This window comes from Pseudomassariella vexata (assembly GCF_002105095.1).
Source record: "Pseudomassariella vexata strain CBS 129021 chromosome Unknown BCR38scaffold_14, whole genome shotgun sequence".
Taxonomy (NCBI): Eukaryota; Fungi; Ascomycota; class Sordariomycetes; order Amphisphaeriales; family Pseudomassariaceae; genus Pseudomassariella; species Pseudomassariella vexata.
Genome location: NW_024467969.1, coordinates 33,454 through 50,205, shown reverse-complemented (window position 1 = coordinate 50,205; position 16,752 = coordinate 33,454). Strand labels below are relative to the sequence as shown.

Sequence of the window (16,752 nt, the reverse complement as noted above, 5' to 3'; positions counted from 1 at the left end):
TATATCAGGCTGTTCCACCGAGTCTTGCAGTTGGATAAGTATTGAAACGCCGATTATTGCATTGATATGGTACCGACAAAGATCCGATTTGTACATTGACTGCTCAAGTCAAGTGTGACCATTGATTGATGCCATCCAATCCAAACTTTTTGCTGAGCTGCCCACGGCCATGTCGGCAGGTCCCGAATGGTTGGGGTAATTGTGGATATATGCCTGGTAGAGGTTCAGCCAGTCTGCACTTCTCATTGGAAGCCCTGCCGTGTTGATGAGCTGGAATCCATTTTATCTTTTGAGTCGTCCTGACACAAGACCCTACCAGTCATAAAAGTATATTGCGAACGACCGCTTCCAGGTGTCTCCAAACTGGCATGAATATTCATAAGTCGGACGCTTTCCAAGGCTTGAAAGTTGTCCTCCCAGCCCTACGCCTGAAGTTGATGACGGAGCGCGTTCCGGTCATGGATGCTCTTGGGAGCAAAGGAAGGCATAGACATGCATAGATTCCAGTAGAATTGAATGAAAATGCCGGCTCCCGGTGATAGGTTTCTTTTTGGGGCACTTAGTAGATGTATTTTTCTAGGCGTTCATTATGAATATGCTGACGGGAGCGATGACCAGATCCTGGACTTGACCGCGAAAGAAAGTTTCCGACTCTGGGGAAGCGCACGTCGAGAAAGAAGTACAGAGTTTTATGGGATCGAATCTAGACCCTCTGATGTCCGTCTTCTGGGTTGAGTTGAGACTACAAACAGCTGGGAGGTTAGTCAGTCAGTTACGACAGGCTGTAACGCCAAGAGTTTCCCCCGATCTCTGGATCACTACGAACCGGTAAGACACCACTCACAGTGTCTACAAGTGTTTTCAATACCAGGCCAAGAGATTATTCTAGTATAACTTCGTCCGTATTGACTCGAAGCTTGGTCGATCCGGGAAAGGTGTTGGCCTTGGCTGATTAGCAACTAATTCATGTTGTCTCATTGGACATGCTTCACGAGCCAATATGTAGACGACCTTCCACGGCATACTTTAACATCTCCTTTTCCATCTGTTCTTGTCCACAACGCTTATAGCATCATTCAACATTGTATGGGGATTTCAGCCCATGCAAGATTGTAATAAACATTACAACTGTGAGAAGCGGGCTTCTCTCCTATAATATCAGCCACGATGCGTTTAACTTCTTCCTTCGCCGTGGCGGCTCTTTCGCTCTCTATTGTGGCATCATGCGGGGAGAGCAGGTACCTGGTAAGTGATTGTATGATCAACACCGGGCAGGGTACTTTACTAACATGATCCATCACCAGGGAGGTCTTGCCAGTCGTGCAACCGCTATGATGAACTCTAGAACACTTCCCCATGCCGTTGCCGGCGAGAAGGTCGTGGCTAAGCGTGGATCAATGAGCGCGATGATGTCTCCCAAGATGGTAGTTGGCGACACGGCACCTAAGAATATGATGAAGCGAAAAGGAATCAATATTGGTGGAGGCGGTGGCAACGGCCAGGCGGCTGGTAATGCCAATCAAGCAGGCACTGGAGCTTCGAATTCCACAGCGGGCCAGGCAGCCCTTGAAGGTGTAGGAGATGAAGATGGAGGTGGTGGACTTACCATCGGAGGCTTGACTCTTGGTGGGCCTGACGGTGGAATCACGTATAATCCTCAAGCCCAAACCGCCGTACCGGCTACGGCTCCTGCCCCGGCTCAAGAAAACGGGGGAGGCCTGACCAGTGGCGGAATTACTCTCGGCGGTCCTGATGGCGGCATCCAGGTCAACAGCGGCAACCGCCAAGGTGCTCAACAGGGTCAACCTCAAGCCACGCCCGAACAGCCAGCAGCGCCAGCTGTAGGCCAACCCGCTGCGACTCCCGCCGAGAAAGGTCAACCAGCCGCAGCTGCCGGCGAGGCCCAGAAAGAAGGAGAAAATAATGCCCTGAAAGACTCTGAGCAATTCAGTGAAAATGCTGGAATCACCGTCACTCCAGGCGGAACTACCAACGTTGGGGGGAATCTCGGTATTACGAAAGGATCCGATGGGAGCCAGTCAGTCGGTGGAAAGAACGGCATCAACATCGCCGCCGCTCCTGAGGCTGGCCCGGAAGTGCCGGCGCTTCCTGCTACTCCTCCCCCAGCCCCCGCGCCTCCGGCGCATCCGGTTGCTCCCGAAGTACCTGCTTTACCCCCGGCTGCCTTGTCAGGTCCGCCGTCTCTACCTGCTTCGGGTACTAACGCAGAAGACTAGGGCCATACTGGTACAGAGACAGCTGCTGAGGATTAAGAAAATGACGATTTCTAAAATTTGCTCCTCAAGTACTTGGCTTAGTAATACAATCATTATTTTCCGTGTCAAATGTCCAATTGTAATGCTAGATGGATTTGATGAGGTCATGAATGATTGAGCTTGAACGCGAAAACTTCATTTTCTTGACAATGGGCTAACCCAATACGGAAGTGCCTCATCCCCTAAACAGCCCTGAACCCAAGCTTTAACGTGGCGGAAGAGGGTGGCCTAGAACCCCCTAAATTCCTGCAATTTGACACTGACCAGGGACCGGGTTCTCTCATTTGGCACATATCAATCACGATCGATCGCGATTTCACGAGCTCAGGCAAACTATGCTAGTTTTCGCTCTGTCGTTATATATGTTTAGACAAACATCATCATCGAATATTTACTCGTCGAAATGAGGATGATGCTCGGAGGATTTTAGAGCGAGCTGCAACCGGTCCGGCTTTTGTTGTAACTGCTGTGAGAACCACTCGTTGCTCCTGATAGATAAGTCACTGGTAAGCTGAAGAGCTTAGGGCAATGACCAGCTCTAGGCCTGCAAAACATGGTAGATCCCGCCTCGCCAGAGATGCTCCATTGAAATATCGCGATTTGGTTCGCAGAAAGGTCGAGCTGGCGCAGATTTGCATCTTTTCAGTCGACACGGATCAACCGGAATTAGGGTGACAGGGGACCGGCTGGCTTTCAAAGCGACAGTTTGGCGTGTAAAATGTATGTGAAATGCGCGTATTTCTAGGTAATCGGCCCATTCTCATAGCCATATCTTTCCTGTCCGAAATTGCTTCCCTTTCCTTCAACACTTTGTTTTTCCCGCTGGTTGTTTGCTCTCAAGTTCCTCATCCTCGAGCGAATTCTTCTCTGCATCTTGCTAGAAACTGCAAGTGTACAAGGAGATCCGTCATTGGATTGTCGGAACTTTAGAGTCGCAGTGGGACTTTTATTTTCCGCCACAATCCTTTCCGCCCAGAGCTGTTACCGTTTCGTTTCCCCTGGCACTAGGAGCAACCTCGCGCCTGACCTCCGTTCTAGTCAGACCAGAGCACCGCAGACGGCTTCAACCACCTGACGTCGATCAGCCGATAGCTTCGTAGAGCTTAGAAGAGGAATTGGAAGCTACGATAGCAGATAATAGTTGGAACAAGGTTGGGTTCGGGTGTCGCTTCTGTAAGTCGCATTGTTCGAACTAAATCCCACGTTGTCGACTCCTTCCGCGCCGCCGACAGTGAGACGCCCATTAGTTTGCAGCCTGCACGGCGAGGCGGTGGTGTCGCTGGCTTACTGAAGGAACTCAGCAATTGAACAACCTCAAATATCTTCTCCGTTCAATCCTACCATCTTGCTACTTTCAGCAATTCAATGCACTAATAATTGTTTTTCTTCTTCAGACGTGGAGTGAATAATACAATTCTCATCGGTGGATTACTCCTGTGTCGAGACCAGCAAACCACTCCACCAGGCCCGACGATCAAAATACAAGCTCTCATCACACTGTATTTGCCCACATTAGCATACGACCTTAGAGATGCCCCGCAAAATTTCGCTCCCCTTCACCAACAACACCAGCATGCCACAGACAGACAAGGGTGGCGAAAGAAGTTCGCAATCCAAAGGCAACCGCCTCTCGAACTTCTTCTCGCCTTCGCCCCGGTCTTCCCAGCAGCTGTCGGCTCAACAGGCTCTCATGGCCGTCCACAACGGCTCCACCCCGTCCGTCACTGCTCCTAGTCTATCGCTGCCTACCATCTCGCTGTCCACGGCTACTGCTGGCGAGCCTAACCTCGATGAGCCAAACACGACCCTCTTCCAGCCCCCTTCCTCCGAAGAAGTGTCGCGCAAGAGACGCTTCGACGCGCAATTCGGTCCCTTGGTCCATCCCAGTCATCGATATGTGAGCAAGCACCACGGAGAGGGCTTGACGGCGCCGGTCATCGACGACCCGCCCTACTACTTCGTCCTCACCACCTACATCAGTTACCTACTACTCATCGCCCTCGGCCACATCCGCGACTTTTTCGGCAAGCGGTTCAGCAAGAAGCAGATGTACAACACTCTCCAAGCAGCCGGTGGCTATGCGCCTTTGACGGACGACTTTGATAGTTTCTACGTCCGACGATTGAAGATGAGAATCGACGACTGCTTCGCCAGGCCCATCATCGGTGTTCCCGGTCGCTACATGTCGCTCATGGACCGCGTGTCGGATGATTTCAACGCCTCGTACCGCTACACGGGCACCCACACCGAGACGCTGAATGTGAGCTCTTACAACTACCTCGGGTTCGCCCAATCCGAAGGTCCTTGCGCCGACGCCGTGGAGGAGTGCATCCGCAAGTACGGTGTCAGCTTCTGCAGTCCTCGCGCCGATGCGGGAACCTCGGATCTCGTAATCGAGGTCGAACGCGAAATTGCCGCCTTCGTGGGAAAGCCAGCTGCCATGATTTTCTCAATGGGCTTCGTTACCAATGCAAGCTCGTTCCCTGCTTTGGTTTCCAAGGGCTGCCTGATCATCTCCGACGAATTGAATCATGCCTCTATCCGAATTGGAGCCCGTTTGTCCGGTGCCGTCATTCGATCATTTCGCCACAACGACATGGACGACCTGGAGAGCCGATTGCGCGAGGCCATTGCGCAAGGACAACCACGCACGCACCGTCCCTGGAAGAAGATTCTCGTAGCCGTTGAAGGCCTGTATTCGATGGAGGGTACTATGTGCGATCTGCCCGGAATTCTCCGACTGAAGGAGGCCTACAAATTTTTCCTATTCGTTGATGAGGCCCACAGCGTCGGAGCTCTTGGACCCAACGGACGCGGTGTCTGCGACTACTTCGGAATCGACCCAGCCAGAGTCGATATTCTCATGGGAACCTTGACCAAGTCCTTCGGTGCCAATGGCGGCTATGTTGCTGCTGAACCACACATCATTGCTAAGCTGAAGAGCACGAACGCCTCAACCCTGCTGGGCGAATCCCCTGCCCCTGGAGTCCTCATGCAAATCATGGCTTCGCTCAAACTGATCACCGGAGAATTATGCCCAGGCCAGGGTGAGGAACGTCTGCAGCGCATTGCCTTCAACTCTCGATACCTACGACTTGGTCTCAAGCGACTTGGGCTTATTGTGTACGGCCACGATGACTCCCCTATCATCCCTGTGCCTCTTTACCACCCCGGCAAGATGTCCGCTTTCAGCCACGAAATGCTCAAGCGCAAGATTTCTATCGTTGTTGTCGGATACCCTGCTACCCCACTCATCAGCTCCCGTGCCCGCTTCTGCGTGTCTTCAGCACACAACAAGGACGACATGGACCGGCTGCTGGCTGCTTGCGACGAGGTTGGAGATATCTTGCAGCTGAAGTTCTCGACCGGTATCGCCGGCGGACAAAGAATCCCCGAAGGCGTCACTCCGGAAGACGAAGCACAATGGCGCAAAGAGAACGGCCTCGAGCGTACTTTCGAAGCCCCGAGGTGGCCTCTTGAGGATGTCATCGCAGCTGGTGCTGTCGACTGCAAGTCTAAGCTGCGCTGAAGGGAATAATCCATTGCTGTTGCATTTAGACCTCATTACGACGTTTTTTTTGTCAGGGTGACAAATGAAGATCTAACGACCAGGGCGCCTCGGAGTTGTGAATAATAGACCAGATTTTGTCGGTCATAAGGGGTTTGCTTTGGTGGAGGTGACGCCCGCACTCGCTTTTACAAATTTCACTTCTTGAAAGTCGGCCCTGATACGGACGCAACTTCATCACCACCCACCAACCATCATGGAAGCTCAGCGAGCAAGAGGCACGAACGAACAAACCCGTCATAATTTTTTTGAGAGGAAACCAAACCATTGAGGAAGCTCGGAGATACCCCCAACGCTGTGTTGTACTGTAATTGTTGTGCCGTTGTCTTGTAAGGCTTTTGGGTCTGGGTCGACCGACTGATCCATACCTTTGATGATCAAAACCCTCACTTAGAATGAAGGGAAGTTGCCCCATCCGCGTCTGGGGTTACTACCAGTGGTGGGAATACACCTGGTGCCAAGGGTTGCACGTAATGTGGAAGGACCTGAGATAGTATAACTTAGATACTAATGTTGAGCAATGACCTGAAAAATTGGTTGAGTTCATGATATAAATTAGCAAGTATTTGTTTATGCAGACGGACTCGGTAATGACTGACCTTCGATGTGCTCCCTCATGAATCGACAGTTGGCACGGACTTATTCTGGGTGGGGCTTTCTGTTGGTGGACAGTAATAGATCAAAGGCATTCAGGTAACGTACCCCACGGTCCAATTGAACACTTTCGCACATTTCCGTACAACCTAGGTTTTATCCCTTATTTTCCACCTTCTACAATGGCACGTAATTGGGAAGAAAGCGATATTCAATTAGCGCTTCAAGCGCTTCAAAATAACCCTAAACTAAGCGTACGATCCGTAGCACGGATCTATAATATCCCTCATACAACCTTACGTCACCGATATCGCGGCGGTACTTCACGACAGGATATACGATCACCAACGCAAAAGCTTACCTATTCCGAAGAAGACGCGATCGTACGCTACATAGTCGACCTAGATTCACGATTATTTCCTCCTCGAATAAGTGGCGTTGAAGATATGGCGAATCGACTACTCCACCAACGCGACGCAGGACGCGTCGGTATTAATTGGGCTTCGAGCTTCGTACGACGACAACCAGACCTCCGGACGCGTTTTAATCGAAGAATCGACTACCAGAGAGTCCTCTGCGAAGATCCCGACGCGTACCGCACGTGGTTTTATCTCGTACGGAATACAATTAATAAGTATGAAATTCAAGAGGAGGATATCTATAATTTTGACGAGACTGGGTTTCTTATGGGTCAAATCTCATCCGAGATAGTTGTAACGACCTCTGATCGACGTGGAAGACCTAGAGCAGTACAGCAAGGGAATAGGGAATGGGTTACAGTTATCCAGGGCGTCGGATCGGACGGCTATACTATCCCTCCGTATATCATCTTTGCTGGTAAAACTCACCTATCTTCGTGGTACGAAAATAGCCTACTACCAAAGGATTGGGTTATCGCGGTTACGAAAAATGGCTGGACTACAAATGAAAGAGGCGAGGACTGGATTCGACATTTCGATCAACATACAAAGCTTCGTACGAAAGGTGTTTATCGCCTCTTAATTCTCGACGGCCACGAGAGCCACCACTCGACCGCTTTCGAGCTCTACTGTAAAGAGAACTCTATTATCACACTCTGTATGCCTGCTCATTCGTCGCATAAGCTCCAACCTCTCGATATCGGCTGTTTTCGTGCACTGAAAAGAGCGTACGGTAAAGAAATTGAGGATCTTATGCGGGCACATATTACCCATATCTCGAAGGAGGACTTCCTCTCCGCGTTCTTAAAAGCGTTCCAGGCAACTTTTACGATATCAAATATCCAGGGAGGTTTCCGAGGGGCAGGACTCGTACCGTACGATCCGGAATATGTGATTTCGCAGTTAGATGTGAAGTTACATACTCCAACACCTCCGGGTACCTCGTCTGGCCTTCCTATTATCTGGGAGTCGAAGACCCCAAATAACCCAGTTGAGGCACAATCCCAGACCGAACACGTGAAAACCCGAGTTATACGACATCAAAATAGCTCTCCGACAGCTACACTTACTACACTTGACCAGTTTGCGAAGGGTACGACGCAGGTTATGCACCGGCTTGCTCTTTTAGAGGGTGAGAACGCCGCGCTTCGAAAGGCAAATGAGACACTTAGCCGGCGGCGTTATACGAGAAAAAAAACGGTTACAGTATGGAGGATCACTTCGTATACAAGCTGGAGAAGATTTACAGTCTCAGAAGCTAGTTAACGGAGAGTTAGATAATAAATCGCGCTGGAGTCGTAGTCGTACGAGGAGGCCAGATACTTCAGCAACGCTGTAGGACGTGCGGAGAGCCCGGTCATAATATGCGTACTTGTCAGAATAGTAAAGAGATATCTGAAGAAGATAGTTCCGAGTAGTTTTAATTATTTTTTTACGTTATAGTTGAATTAACTTATATCTTATTGTACGAGGTCTTAGAAGTGTTCAATTGGACCGTGGGGTACGTTATAGCAAGCTCCAACATATGATGCTGTGGTACGTCTGTCTGTTGTGTGAGCGCGGTTTTACTTGACTTCCATGCTCGATAAACTACTCGTCAAGCTTAAAAACGTTTGGGTCAAACGGTTTTAGCTTGACGAATAGGACTCATGATGTATTATTCGCAACGAGAATATCTGGTTTTAGTTTGGAGGGTTTCTGGATATATGAAGACGAAAAATAGGCAAATACGGGGAATGTTATTAGTAATGCCCCAAGAAGTTCGAAGAGATTTGTTCATCGACACCAGGGAAGTCTTCCGGGGTTCTACACAACAAAGCGGACAGTCCATTTCGAGAGAAGCAGTGCATTTAAGATAATATATGATACTATATAGAACCACTAATATAATCCTGCAATCAAATAGTATTCTAGCATAAACAGGGGACCAGCTATGGAACTGTCTATATAGGGTCTTCCATAACGAGGCGCTCTGCCATACGACAGCAGGAAAAGCATGCCATTCAGTGGAAGTATTTGCAGTAGAATCGGCAGTCTTGATTTGAAGGAGGGATAGTGTTTCTCGAGATAAAACTTGTCTGGTCAAAAACGAATCTTGTGCAACGAGTTGGCTAAGACTGTGTTCGTTTCGCGACAAGTTTATGATGGTGCCTTACGTGCCCTAAGCCTACGATATCCTCAATGGTGGATATGCTTGTGGAGCGGGCACGCAGAAGCTGTGAATAAAGTCATGAATGAAACTGTGCATATGCACGACTTCATGTAGAGTAGATGCAGATGCACCTCGGATGTTTCAACAACTGGGAAATGTCCAAACTCTCTGTGTCTCAGTACACCTCGATGGAAAGGAAGTAAACGCATCCATTGTATGCATAATGGAGCTATCTTTGCACACACAAGGTCAGGTGTTCTTCTGCGAAGAAAAGTTCCATGGCAAGTAGAGAAAATGTGGTGGGTAGTAAGTGAGAATAGGATTTTCTTCCAAGTCTCAAACTAGTATTGCCAATTGTGGATATGATTGAATTAATTGGTAGGCTTAATAACGGCAGTCGGTGTTGTGCTTTTGGCTTCACACTTTGGACTAAGGAACGCACGAATCCAACCACCATCTCTAAGCCTTGAGTCTCGTTGTAATTGTTTTGTTCAGGTGCTTGTTGATTGTAGCACAATTTCAGGGACATCCAATTGTGTCACAGTCAGTATGGACTAAATGTGTGATACATTTTGTAGATCTTTTCAACTAACAATATTTGATTAAAGCCAAAAAAAAAGTGAATATCTAGGGAAGAGTTCTGATGGCTTCAATCACATACATGTTATAACTCAGACTGATGACATGACTTGGGGTTACTGTTTATTCTCACGGACCTTTCAATTTTCCGCTTTCCCTATCATCTCCCAAATTATCATTTTTCCCGAACTTTAGCCCTCTCAGCATTGATCCAGCGCACGTCCTGTTTCGGAATAACCTATTCCGATTCTCACCATGACGGGACCCGAGAAGTGGAAGAATAAGTCTGGCACTAGCGCCAAGAACGGCAACAGGAAGTACCACCTCCAGCAACAGCCCACCTGACTCCCCACACTGCGTAATCGCACGCGACGTGCTTGAAGCTCGCGACACGGCCCTCTATCATTTACCTTTGTTTAAGTATCTTGGGTAGATGCTAAATATCTCCGGCACCAGGTTCCTCGGACGACACGATTGACACGATGCAGATTGAGGTAAGTGAAATTAGGTCCCGGGCTCATTTGCAATTTACCTCTCCGAATTGCTGGATAGAACGTGAAATGGAACTGACGCGATGGCTACAACGCAGCGCAAGGTCAAGCTCGTCACCGAGCAACGCAACATGTACGGCACAACCAAAACGCTCCTTCCCCCCATCCATTGCATGTTGAACAAACTGGCTCTGGTATAGCATCTTGAGAGGAAGCAACTACTGACATGCGCCTACAGCGACAAGCCGTCGCCCGTTGCCGACTTCCCCATGAAGGAGTGGAGCATCAAGGTCTACTTACTTGACGCCGAGGGCAACGAGCACCCCGCCAGCTGCTTTAATAAAGTAGTGTACAACCTGCATCCCTCCTTCGAGAACCCCAACCAGAGTAAGCGCCATTGCCATTATCTGCTTCGTGATGTAAATTAATGATGCCCTCCCAGCCTTCACCGAGCCCCCCTTCATCTGTAGAAATGAGGGCTGGGGTGAGTTCGAGATGTCCATCGACATGTTCACCAGCGAGAACCGCGGCAAGTCGACCATCTTCCACGACCTCAACTTCCAGCGCGCCAAGTACGAGAATGTCCACACCGTGACTTTTAAGAACCCCTCGCAGTCGCTGCTATCGTTGCTTCGCGAGACTGGACCAGTCAATGACCAAGACGACAAGGCCCCGAAGGCTCGCAAGGCCAACGATGGCAAGAAGAGACGGGCGCAGTACGACATGGAGAAGATGGCCAATGCCCTCCCCAAGCTTGGCGAGGACGATCTCTTGCACGTCATCCAGATGATTCACGACCACAAGTCGGACGAGACATACACCAAGAACGACATGGAGCAGGGTGAATTCACTGTCGATCTCTACACCATGCCCGACAATCTGGTCGGAATGATCTGGAGATTTCTGGTAAGTGTTCCTCCACCTATGAAATTCTGAATGACTTGCAGCTGACGTTGACTAGCAGGATCAAGAGGCCCTTGTTTAGGGACAACCGTGTGGCCTTTCACTCTTCTCGGCACAACCTAGCTGGAAGTGGATGTTTCCGACGGTTCTCAGGTACTGCATTGCATTGGAGTTTGATGGACACGAAAACTGGACGCACTTGCACCGCAGCACGTTCAATCATTGCCTCCTGCCAGGAACATTGGTTGATTAGGTGACTGGGGTATTAACTGCGTCTTGATTTGCTAGGGATGGTTGCGTTGACTTTTTCGAGTTTGCATCGGTATCTGACGTCCTCTTCCATCTCACGCGAGGATCTTCCTTTGGTCAGGGAGACCATTGGACATAGCACTTGAATTGGCACTGATGATGGCAATGCGGAGTAAGGTTGCGTTTCTACTGCGTCGATGCGCTTCGGGTTGTCTCTTCCGCCCGAGGAGACCATAGGTATATGAAAATAACATACATATCGCTAACAAATGGCTGCTTCATCGCGAGGAAGCCACCGAGAGTGACGTCCCAGTGAATTCGTCGTGATTAGCATTTCTCACCCAACCAAAGGGGATATACCTTGACGCCGGGTATAACAAGCCACATCTCGTGGATCTTGGGGATGGATTTTAGCTGTAGTGTTGTCTGCTGCCATATGCCTTGAAAGTTAGAGGATGGATTTGTTGGTATCCACAAATCGCGATATTTGGTTCTCTCTCAAGAGACCGCCACTACTAGTCCTGACCGTTGGCCATCAAGACCAGCGTAAACTTGGAGGCACGTTGCATCAAAAATGGATATGAAGCAGACACAGGCATCACTCATTATCTTTCGCGCACAGCACCCAGTCCAAAACGTCTCTTGGGCCGGCTAGGCCACCCTTACTCAATTCCAGATTCATCGGGAAGTCCCATGACCGTGCACACAAGCGCGGAAAGGCACACGAGGGAAGTCTGTTACCAATTCTCGGTGGTCTTTGAAAAAATCTGGCCCAGCTTCGCGACCAGGAGTATCAAGCATCGGACGGGCCGTCGTGGAGCTGGCGAATGAGAGCTGTCAAGTTGAATATGACATCACCCGGCAACAGGCAAGGGAGCTTCACCGCCAGACTGATTTGAGGATGTGGAACACGCCAGAAGTCATAATCAACTCCGCAGAGAGGGCTGTGTACAATGGGCACATGGTAATTTCTCCTCGAAGGAGGAATAAGAAATATATTGTCAACGCAAGGGGAAAATACCTGGGCAACGTGACCACGATTTCGGATACTAGCCACAACCGACCCCAGCCAAACCCCCATGCTGAGCTGGAGCTCGGCTGAGAAATCACCTCCAAGACTGGGGTAAGACCACCCCGACAGGACCTGCCAGTTTGCGATGCCAGCTAGCTTGGCTACGAGCTCTGTGTGACTAATGCTCTGCTTTGAGTGGCACGGCTCAAGCGATGTTGCGGCCCGCTATCAATTCACAATTCACTGCAAGGACAAACGGTTTTGTTCGCATTGGTGGCTGTTGGCTGTTAGCCGTCATTTTATCATCTATCCGTCTTGCCCGTTATCTTCACGCCGAATTCCCCGAGGTAAGCGATTTGGGCTACTTGCAGTCCTTTGGTGAGACCCTGGACAAAGGCATTGATGATTTCGCATCATCTTGCGCCTGTGTCCAGATTGATTCAACTTGCCTCGATGCCTTGTGAGAATTGGCACATGCAACACATGCGACAATAGCATTGTTCATCCCAAGCCCCGCAAGCCCGTATTTCGAGTCCGACTGGGAAGCTTTTCATCACACTTTTTGAGCCCAGCAATTCGTCGTCAACTCGTCGCAAACCAGGACAACCCGGAAGTTTACACTTTATTAGAGCGCCTTTTAACCCCGCAGCCACGTCAGACCCGACGAAAGCCATCCATCTCTTAAAGGGACGTGTTTCCCCCACTTCTCCATCGTGTTCGAGCGCTCCTAGCCGTTACAAAACGTCTTAAACCGAAGCTTCACATCGCGACAGTAGGTGGGGTGGATGGTTGTCGCGTTCCGACAATCTCATATATCGCAATAGACGGCAACCCGCGCCAGTGGAGCTGTCGCCCATCATGAGCGCCACTGCGACCCAGCTGCCGGCGACCCAACAGCCGACGCAAACACCATCCTCCGCCGCCGCCGTTGGTGGTCAAGGTTCCGCCTTGCAGCCTCCTCAGCACAAGCGCGTATACCAGGCTTGCATACCCTGCCGTCGACGCAAAGTCCGTTGTGATCTGGGCAGCGTCGACAATCCCCACGATCCACCATGCGTGCGCTGCCGTCGTGAGAGCAAGGAGTGCTACTTCAGCGCCACACGACGCAAGCGCAAGAATGAAGAGGAGGGTGATGACGAGGAAGATTACGTTGTGCGCAACGGCCGCAAGCGCTCCCATCTGGACGGTTCGCCTACCGTTCCCAACATATATTCGTTCAGCAGTGTGCCCTTGACGCCCGGGGGGTCGATTAATAAGAACCAGTCCTCGAGGCGATCCAACGGCGAACGAGACGGAAGAACACACAGTAGAGGAACGAGCTTTGACATCAGCGGGGACGATCCCAATGGACAGCTGGAAAATCTGGAGGCACAGTCCGTCATGAGGAGGGAAGTGTATGGGCCACATGATGCGTTGGATCTGCTCTACAAAGCCGCCACAGACAGGTACGCATTATCTCTTACTCAAGCTGAATGGGATCGGGAGGACAGGACTGATAAATCATATAGCCCGCACCACCACAATCTCCACAGTCGCCAGGAAAGCACGCCCACAGTCGTGCAGACAACTCCAGCCCCGGTCTTGAGCCTAAAGACCCCTAGAGAGCAAACGTTCAACCACCGTACCAACGGCAGAGTAGAGTCGAGATCCGAAGATCTCATAGATCCAAGTCTGCTGCGTCAGGAGGATCATGAGAGGGCGAAGATCGAGGCGAGGCTCGCTCTGAATCCGGATGAACCCGGACTGCAAGAGGCTCTCAGAGCTTGGTCGAGATTCCGCTTTGTAAGAGCAGGATGGTTCACCAGCGAGGAGGCCATCAAGTATATCGCATAGTACGTACCTTACATTTTCTTCCCGGTTTGCCACTAACTAGTGATGCAGCTACTATGAGTTCTTATCACCCATGACTCCAATCTCACCGCCTACGTTTCGAAGTCCAGCTTCCCATGTCACTCTTCTCACAGAGGAACCCATATTGACCGTCACCTTGTTAACAATAGCCTCGAGGTACTACAGGCTCATGGGTACCGGTGGCCACTGCAGGTCTCATGCAATACATGAAGAACTTTGGAGATATCTTCGCAGGATGATTGAAAGATGTCTCTGGGGCCAGGAGGCGTTTGGAGGCGGCTTTTGCGGATCTGGTGCTGATGATTCTCAGACGTCCAGCACCGCTCCCTGGCGTGGCATGAGAAAGGGGAGTCTTCGCACCTTGGGCACAATCGAATCGTTGATGATTTTGACGGAATGGCACCCACGCGCTCTTCACTTCCCCCCCGACGAAGCCACTGATGAGCTTATGCTTCCCTCATATGATAGCCGCGATCATTTAAGTCACGATGAGGATGGAAACATGCGACTCGGCGGTAATGTGGGAGGGAAGCGCATTGAGAGTTGGCTTGAGCCTGCTTGGCGAAGTGACCGCATGTGCTGGATGTTGCTTAGTACTGCCATGGGTCTCGGTTATGAATTGGGTGTTTTCGATGACATTGATCAATTGCTTGCCAACAATGGGATCCAACGACCTGAATACGAGGAAGAGCCGTACCGGTTGCGGGCAATGCGAATTAAACGCCTACTCTTGGTTTACTCGACTCAACTCGCTGGTCGCCTAGGCTGGACAAACATGGTGCCAGAGAGTATTAGGAAAACAGACCCGACTCTTACTCGCAAGCGACCCGTGTCGAACGAGGGTAACACACCCGGAACTAACCCCTCCGTGGTATCGAATGCTTTCAGTTATGTCCCAGACGTCGAGCTTGATGACCAGATCATCCATTGTTGGGTGGGTGTGAGCAATGCCATGCACATTGGTAACGAAAAGTTGTTCCGATCTCGCAAACACACCACCGACATTATCACGAGCGGAAACTACACCAAAGAACTGAAAAAGTTCCAACCAATTCTCGGAGAGTGGTGGCAAGAATTCGAGCGCATGCGACTTCCGCCTTTCACAAAGCATATCCTCACCATCGAGTATGAATACGTCAGGATCTACATCAACTCGTTGGCCCTACAAGCTGTCGTCGAAAGAAGCACCAATAATGCTGGAGGCCCTAACAATGTACAACAGCAATTGTCGCCCCAGACGCAGAATTACATCGGCACAATTCCCCTTGGCCGCCTGGGTGGTTTTGGTGTGGAGGATCAAGAATATGTTAAAGAAGTCGTGGAAGGATGCCGCAACTTGTTGCGTACTGTCGTGGATGGCCTTCTGCCTGAAGGATACCTCAAACACGCACCTGTTCGCACGTACTTCAGGATCATCAGTGGTGCCATGTTTCTGCTGAAGACGTTCGCACTTGGCGCTCCAAAACACGATGTTGAGCTTAGTATTTCACTCATGGATCGAACCGTTGCTGCTCTTCGGAGTTGCGTCGTGGACGACGTTCATCTCGGTACCAGGTTTGGGGACCTGCTCGAATCACTAACTTCACGCTTGAGAGATCGTTTCAAGTACGCGCCGCCGAATGTGACAGGCGATTCAAAGAGCCCTCACCCGTACAATGCCAATAGCAGCAGAGCGGCTAGCGTCAATGGCCATTCGCACACGAATGGCATTGAGACAGGTTACCCTAGCCATGCTTCAAAGTTGAGAGACGGGCTGACGATGCCAGGTATGTTACTCGAGTTGTCCTCTTTGATTACTATTTGAAACTGACTCCAATGATTACAGCTCGATCATCCACGCCTTCTCTGCCCATCACGGCAACACCATTCGATGTGAACGGTGGCCATTTCCCGTATCCCGGTGGCACAGCGTCCGTTTTCGGTCCGAACACACCAGCGCCGTCCGGTAATGGCATGGATTCCACTGGACTCGGGGATAACGTGTATGAATCTGGCGGGGACTGGACTAATAATCCTGATGACCAAATGTGGTACCTGCCACTTGGTCCAGGCTTGTTCCAGAACGTTGGCGAAAACTCGAACGTGACCATGACCGATCAAGGTCTCAGTATTGGCCAGATGGACATGCTGGACTATATGACCATGGACAACACTCAGTTCAACCACCCGATGGATAGTTCTGGGTTCTGATGGAGCAGTCCGCTCTCAAGCACGAACAGTACGGGACATACGATAGAGGGCATTTAACGACTTAGGAATCACGGCCGCGATTGTAACTGCGTTATCACGCGGGATGAAGTTGCTGCCGATTTACTTATCACTTTTGCACTGGCTGGGCCTCATTAATATCACGCTTGGGGGCTCATGGGCCTTTGTTGGTTTTTCTCAAGATTTGTTCTTTTTACTTGATGTACGGCTCTGGTCTCGCGACGGGCTTTCAAGTTGTTTCTTAATTTATTCTCAGGTTGGGACACGATAATTTTGGAGCAAGGTGAATCTGAGTGGAAGTTGACGTAGAGACTACCAGTCTGCTCTACTTATGATGGACGGGAATACTTTCAAAATGACAGGAGATACCCTGGGAGGCTGCTGTCGTGGCTTATGACCCTTTACGATGTTCGCTTTGTGGTCTTCTTGCTGGGTGTGCTATTTGACGTT

General features: G+C 50.3%; 4 protein-coding genes across 4 annotated transcripts; all 4 read left to right on the top strand.

Moving 5' to 3' along the window:
• Positions 1-1,012: 1,012 nt before the first annotated feature.
• BCR38DRAFT_63401 (uncharacterized protein) lies at positions 1,013-2,313 on the top strand. The gene is made up of 2 exons (XM_040865529.1): positions 1,013-2,162; positions 2,238-2,313. Exons 1-2 carry the CDS (start codon positions 1,290-1,292, stop codon positions 2,271-2,273), a joined length of 909 nt encoding a protein of 302 aa, XP_040711750.1. The 5' UTR covers positions 1,013-1,289; the 3' UTR covers positions 2,274-2,313.
• Positions 2,314-3,579: 1,266 nt separating this feature from the next.
• BCR38DRAFT_63367 (serine palmitoyltransferase 2-like protein) lies at positions 3,580-5,831 on the top strand. Its single transcript, XM_040865526.1, has one exon. It carries the CDS (start codon positions 3,808-3,810, stop codon positions 5,803-5,805), a length of 1,998 nt encoding a protein of 665 aa, XP_040711749.1. The 5' UTR covers positions 3,580-3,807; the 3' UTR covers positions 5,806-5,831.
• Positions 5,832-9,846: 4,015 nt separating this feature from the next.
• BCR38DRAFT_445511 (yeats family-domain-containing protein) lies at positions 9,847-11,496 on the top strand. Its single transcript, XM_040861021.1, has 5 exons — positions 9,847-10,082; positions 10,178-10,212; positions 10,318-10,466; positions 10,522-10,985; positions 11,041-11,496. The coding sequence occupies exons 1-5, from the start codon at positions 10,071-10,073 to the stop codon at positions 11,062-11,064; spliced, it is 684 nt and encodes a 227-aa protein (XP_040711748.1). The 5' UTR covers positions 9,847-10,070; the 3' UTR covers positions 11,065-11,496.
• A 1,408-nt stretch (positions 11,497-12,904) lies between these two features.
• Positions 12,905-16,496, top strand: BCR38DRAFT_63226 (uncharacterized protein). Its single transcript, XM_040865525.1, has 4 exons — positions 12,905-13,688; positions 13,752-14,075; positions 14,125-15,860; positions 15,920-16,496. The coding sequence occupies exons 1-4, from the start codon at positions 13,102-13,104 to the stop codon at positions 16,282-16,284; spliced, it is 3,012 nt and encodes a 1,003-aa protein (XP_040711747.1). The 5' UTR covers positions 12,905-13,101; the 3' UTR covers positions 16,285-16,496.
• The last annotated feature ends 256 nt before the right edge of the window (positions 16,497-16,752 follow it).

Excerpts from the sequence above, each read along its gene's own strand:
- BCR38DRAFT_63401 (XM_040865529.1), top strand. The coding sequence starts at position 1,290 with ATGATCCATCACCAGGGAGGTCTTGCCAGTCGTGCAACCGCTATGATG. Across the intron at positions 2,163-2,237 it reads CGCATCCGGTTGCTCCCGAA|GGCCATACTGGTACAGAGAC; the intron begins GTACCTGCTTTA and ends GCAGAAGACTAG.
- BCR38DRAFT_63367 (XM_040865526.1), top strand. The coding sequence starts at position 3,808 with ATGCCCCGCAAAATTTCGCTCCCCTTCACCAACAACACCAGCATGCCA.
- BCR38DRAFT_445511 (XM_040861021.1), top strand. Across the intron at positions 10,213-10,317 it reads GTCACCGAGCAACGCAACAT|CGACAAGCCGTCGCCCGTTG; the intron begins GTACGGCACAAC and ends ATGCGCCTACAG. Across the intron at positions 10,986-11,040 it reads GAATGATCTGGAGATTTCTG|CAGGATCAAGAGGCCCTTGT; the intron begins GTAAGTGTTCCT and ends GACGTTGACTAG.
- BCR38DRAFT_63226 (XM_040865525.1), top strand. The coding sequence starts at position 13,102 with ATGAGCGCCACTGCGACCCAGCTGCCGGCGACCCAACAGCCGACGCAA. Across the intron at positions 13,689-13,751 it reads TACAAAGCCGCCACAGACAG|CCCGCACCACCACAATCTCC; the intron begins GTACGCATTATC and ends TAAATCATATAG. Across the intron at positions 15,861-15,919 it reads AGACGGGCTGACGATGCCAG|CTCGATCATCCACGCCTTCT; the intron begins GTATGTTACTCG and ends CAATGATTACAG.